The sequence below is a fragment of the Cryptomeria japonica genome, chromosome 10 (assembly GCF_030272615.1).
Source record: "Cryptomeria japonica chromosome 10, Sugi_1.0, whole genome shotgun sequence".
Taxonomy (NCBI): Eukaryota; Viridiplantae; Streptophyta; class Pinopsida; order Cupressales; family Cupressaceae; genus Cryptomeria; species Cryptomeria japonica.
Window position 1 is genome coordinate 244945405 of NC_081414.1, and position 5009 is coordinate 244950413.

Here is a 5009-nt window from a genome sequence, read left to right on the forward strand (position 1 = left end):
CTTTTCTCCTAAGCAAGATCTTGAACCTAAATCTCCAAATCATAAGTTTCAAAAAACATGTGATGGTTTTACTTCTATTCATGTTAGAGCTCCTCTTTCTATAAATCTTGATGAAGAAATAGGTGAAAATTTTATTCATGATGGGAATACAACTCCTAATGCTTCTAATAGTGACTATGAATATGTTGATGTTGACAAACATTTATCTGTAGAATTTTCAAAAGCCTTAATCCTAGCTCCTCGAAACGAACAAAGTGACTTAGCACATGAGCATAGTCCTTGTTTGGATCTTGTGCTAGCTCCATTTGTTGTGCTCAATGTTGCTTCTTTCGTGTGTTTCCTGCCTTCCCGAAATAGTGATCAGCAAGATCAAGAGGTGGATGTCATGCTAGACTAGCTGTATTAGCACCGTAGATCCTCCACCTCTATCTTTTCTCGCTCTTTTGTGTCCATTCTTCTATGCGTATCCCTATTCTTCTATTTGTTGTCCCTAGTGATGTCTACTTGACGACGATGCAAAGCATTGAGATCTATTTTGGTCTCTTTCATGTTGACTCAAAAGACACATGTGTTCCCTTTCTTCCAAGGTGGTTTTCTTTCTTTGGGGAATGAGGACTATTCTATGCATATATATATTATATACATGAGTTATCATATATCATACTAACCCTGAGAAAGCGAAGCCACCTCGTGCTTTGTGTTTTGTGTTCATTATCCTTGGGTTTATTCCTCGATTGGGGGTTAAATCCTTGCGATAATGTGCTCCCTCTTTTTCTCTCTCTTTGGTGTATCCTTCCTTAAAGCAATCGCTCCTAATAAGGCGTGCATGATTGCTTTAACGTGGGGGCATACACTCCGTTCATATTTTCCTTCTTGATACTTTAAGTTACTTAGTGAGCTTGGCCTTGCTTTGTAATTTTTTATATCCTTACTTTTCATGACTCATAGTGAGGGGAACCTTACTACTAGCACTCATGGTTCTCTCCCTCTTGATCTTCCCTTTTACTTAGTCAATCAAAGTTGTAAGATCCTTAGTCCATTGGGGGCTTGGCGTATCTTACCTCCTTGACGTGGTGAAAGTCTTTCAATCTTGATTCCTTCTACTTTACCGGTAGTATTGGCATATGCTTATACTCCCGCTAAAGTCGGGGCTAAATGTAGCGTCATAAAATTGCGACCTTGCAATTTTTTACTGCAATTGGGTCTTTGCATTGGCGGATGAATCCCTAAGCCTGATTAGAGACACGAGACATGCTCAAACATCAGAAACTTTCATTTTCAACCACCCTGCACTGTCTTTTTGTCACTGTCTCTCCTAAATTAGGGTAGGAAAGGGGAGTGGCGCCCCTGTCCCTATCCTATTTTGGGCCTCCCTTGACTTAGCCCTACATTGGGCTTGTCAATTGTGAGCAGGAAAAAGCTTTCCTATGTCGGCCTAAGAAGGAAAATCAGTTAAATACACCTAACTGGAAAGTATATAAGGAGCATTTCCCCTCCTATTTGCACAAGTTGGAAATCGAAGTCCAATAAGGGAAAATTAAGTTCATGAGCAAAGCGACGATAAGTGACAACAAGTTGATCATAAAGCGCATTCAAGCATTGAGCATTCCAAGTCCCCTTTCAAGGCTTGGTGTTGCATTCAAGTCAAGGATTAAACCATTGAAGAGGAGATCTCTACCAACATTCAAGACATTCTATTCTACATATCCTTTCAATCAATTCTATCAACATTTCAATTGCACCCTCTCTTGAGGAGAACTTTACTTCAAACATTTCCTTTCATTTACTTGCAAGTATTTTCAATCACTTGGTTAATTCCAAAACGAGGTTTGACCTAAAGGCAACCCCCCAATCCCAATAATATTTCCTCTCTTTTATGTGTGTAGGTTGGAGGTGCGCAACTGTAATTGCAAGTTTAGACTCCATTTTCAAAGACAAAAAAACCCTTTTCGACGCACGGATTATCAGAGGACCAAGTACACTTTCAACCCGGTCCCAACAAATTTTGCTCAAATTTGAAGGGGAGCTTCATCTTGATATCAAAATGCTAATTCCAAGTGCACAGCTACATCCTGCATCTCTATCTCAAGATATAATCGTTTCTTTGTCATCTTTACACTTAGTCTCAATTCGCCTTATTCAACTTTTCTATTTTAAAAAAGTGTTACTTTACTTTCCAAATTTATTTCAAATTCCCTACAATTCACTTAGCATTTAGTCTCTTTCCATTGAGATTGGATCTAGTGAATTCAACCCCCTCTTTTAAATGTAATGTGTATGAGAATTTGAAGGGAATCCTTTGTGAAACTTTCACTCCTCTTTTGAGGGGAGTAAAGCTTTCCACTTAATCTCCTCTCATCACTTTTCACCGCATTACATTTTGGTTAACCTGACGTCTTACATGCTTTACATTGAAAATTATTGCATATTTTTCATTTACAAGTTTAATTTCCTTACAAAACTTGGTGGTCAATTCATTCAAAAACCTAGTTGTCAAAATTGAACTTGTGTTTTGCAAAAATTGATATTTATTGTCTTAGATCTGAAAATTATTTTCCTTGTCACATTCAATTCTTTCATTGTCTTGTTCAATTTGCAAATCAAATTTACAAAATTAAGTGGTTAATTGTCAAAACCCTAATTTTCAAAAATCAACTTGAATTTGTGCAAAAACTGGATTCACATTTGAGCGTGTTAGTTATTTATTCCTTTTAATTTTCTTCCATGTATATAGTGTGTTTTTTATGGGATTTATCCATCATCACACTAGGGCTTGGTTTATACCATTTATGATAATTTTATTGGAGAATACCTCTACTATCAACCCCACTTCGCCCCGCAATTCTCCTAGGATCATGACTAGAACCCTCATCCTAGCAGCTCCAAGAGGAAATTTGCCTTTAAATATGAAACCCCATCTCCCTCCCATGCCATTTTTTTATGCAATGCTCTTCTTTGTTCTCCAAAGAGGCAAAAACTTACCCTAGTGTGTACTACACCCCTTCTTGTGGTTGACATTGGCCCTAAATAAATATCAAATAGTGGAAAAAAACCTATCAATACCCCTAGTAGCTCAATCCCCTTGCAAGTGGTAAAGGCAAAGCTATGATTAGGCCTCTAGAAACAACCCTATTGCTTCCCCCTGCTCCACTATTGATATATCTAACAACGAGATCACAAAAGAGGATAGAAACTAGAATGTCTTCCTACAAGATTTTTACTTTGTTGCTTTTATTTGTGATGAGCAGCATTGCAAATGGAGTTAGAATTAGGGAGACCAACATGGTTTTCTACGTGCATGGAAAGAACGCCGCAGAAATAGTAGTGGCAGGAGCGAATGGTTCTTCTTCAGAGTTTGGAAAGTTTGGCACCGGAGTGGTGATGGATGTTTTGGTCACTTGGGAACCTCAAAATGACTCCAAAGTGATTGGTAAAGCTAAAGGAATATATTTATTTGCAGATGCAAGCGGAAATCGAGCTTCTAGCCCAATGCTAATTACCATTGTCTTTGAGAATGATAAGAACCAGAGTGACAGCTATAACAGTTTGCAGTTGCAGGGAGTTGACGACCTTTATGGATCCAAACGCGAAGTTTCAGTAGTTGGAGGAACTGGGAAATTTAGATTTGCTCGTGGGTATGCAATCATTACAACAGAAACTGTTGATAATGGTCTACTTCCTGTTCTCAAATTTGACGTCACAATTCGGCCATTATAGGAATCCTGACGGCTTTTAAAACCAGGAATTAGTTTAAAGTTGCAAATATATGTTTAGTTTGTCCACCATTGAACAGATGGGACTTTTAGTCATAGGTCGAAGTTGTTTGTGACAAGTTTATCAGTATTACTATTAATTTGGGTTATTTTATATATTATTAAATATATATATTAGGAATATGAGATATGGAATAAAGTTTCCTTCAAACTCTATTGAAGGTAAGGCATTCATGTCTCGTTTGTAGTATAGTTAGATGACTCCCAAAAGGTATAGGGGTAGTCCCATATTGCTATAAGCCGTCTATAGACCTATATACAGACCACATGACATCGTGGACTATTTTTAAAGACTATTTTTAAAGACTCTTTCTTTTGTTTGTTATTTCAAATTCATAACTTCTTGTGTGAGGAAAATTATTAGGATACTTTTGACATCTGTAAGTGATCTTGTGCCTTCACATTTCAAATATGTGTTGATGGGATTTCATATAAAATGGTAACAATTTATTATATTCTGTATTGTATTGTCATTTTACTTTTACCAATATTACTATTAATCTCGGCTTATTTTATATATTATTAAATATATGTATGCTAGTACTATTAATAATGGCAATAAGTTTGTTTATTTCAGATTTATAGCTTCTCATGTGAGGAAAAATTTGAAGATATCTGATAAAATTAAAAATTGTAATATTAATATAGTTTCTAGATTACTATGACTTTTTAAATAGTTGAGATTGAGAAGGTCAAATGCTAAGTACACACAAATATGCTCATGTTTTTATTAAAATATAACATAGCATCTCATGTTTGCCCCTATTTTTTGTGTTGCATTAAGCATTTTCAAAACCAATTAAATAAGTAGCATCAAATATTGTACTTTACAATTTTATATTGTTATTGGCCAAAAAAAATTATATGTTTTATTCATAATGATTTATAATGCATATGTATTTCACTTATATTTGTATGTTTTATTCAAAGTGATTTATAGTAATGTTGTAGTACTTTATTTGTATATTAAATTTATTAATAAATTTGTATCCAAAATTGTACATTATAAAAGGATTTAACTACATGTAGCATATAAGTGATTGACTATCATATTAATGATCTATTAGATTAGAGATAGCATTAATAAGGTGTCACATTTCACAAGTATTAATTCAATAGAATATTACTTTCTTACATGTTTTAAACATTGGCTTTGTAGATATTCAATCAGATTGATTGACATTGGATATAAAAAATATATCAAATAGACACATTCCTTTACATATCTTTGATAAA

The 5009-nt window shown here is 34.9% G+C and overlaps 1 protein-coding gene across 1 annotated transcript; it reads left to right on the forward strand.

The window, feature by feature from the left end:
• Positions 1 to 3191: 3191 nt before the first annotated feature.
• On the forward strand, positions 3192 to 4231 carry LOC131066583 (pterocarpan synthase 1). Its single transcript, XM_058001387.2, has one exon. It carries the CDS (start codon positions 3199 to 3201, stop codon positions 3715 to 3717), a length of 519 nt encoding a protein of 172 aa, XP_057857370.2. The 5' UTR covers positions 3192 to 3198; the 3' UTR covers positions 3718 to 4231.
• Positions 4232 to 5009: the final 778 nt, after the last annotated feature.

Bases quoted from the DNA above. Each gene is read 5' to 3' on its own strand.
- LOC131066583 (XM_058001387.2), top strand. From the start codon at position 3,199: ATGTCTTCCTACAAGATTTTTACTTTGTTGCTTTTATTTGTGATGAGC.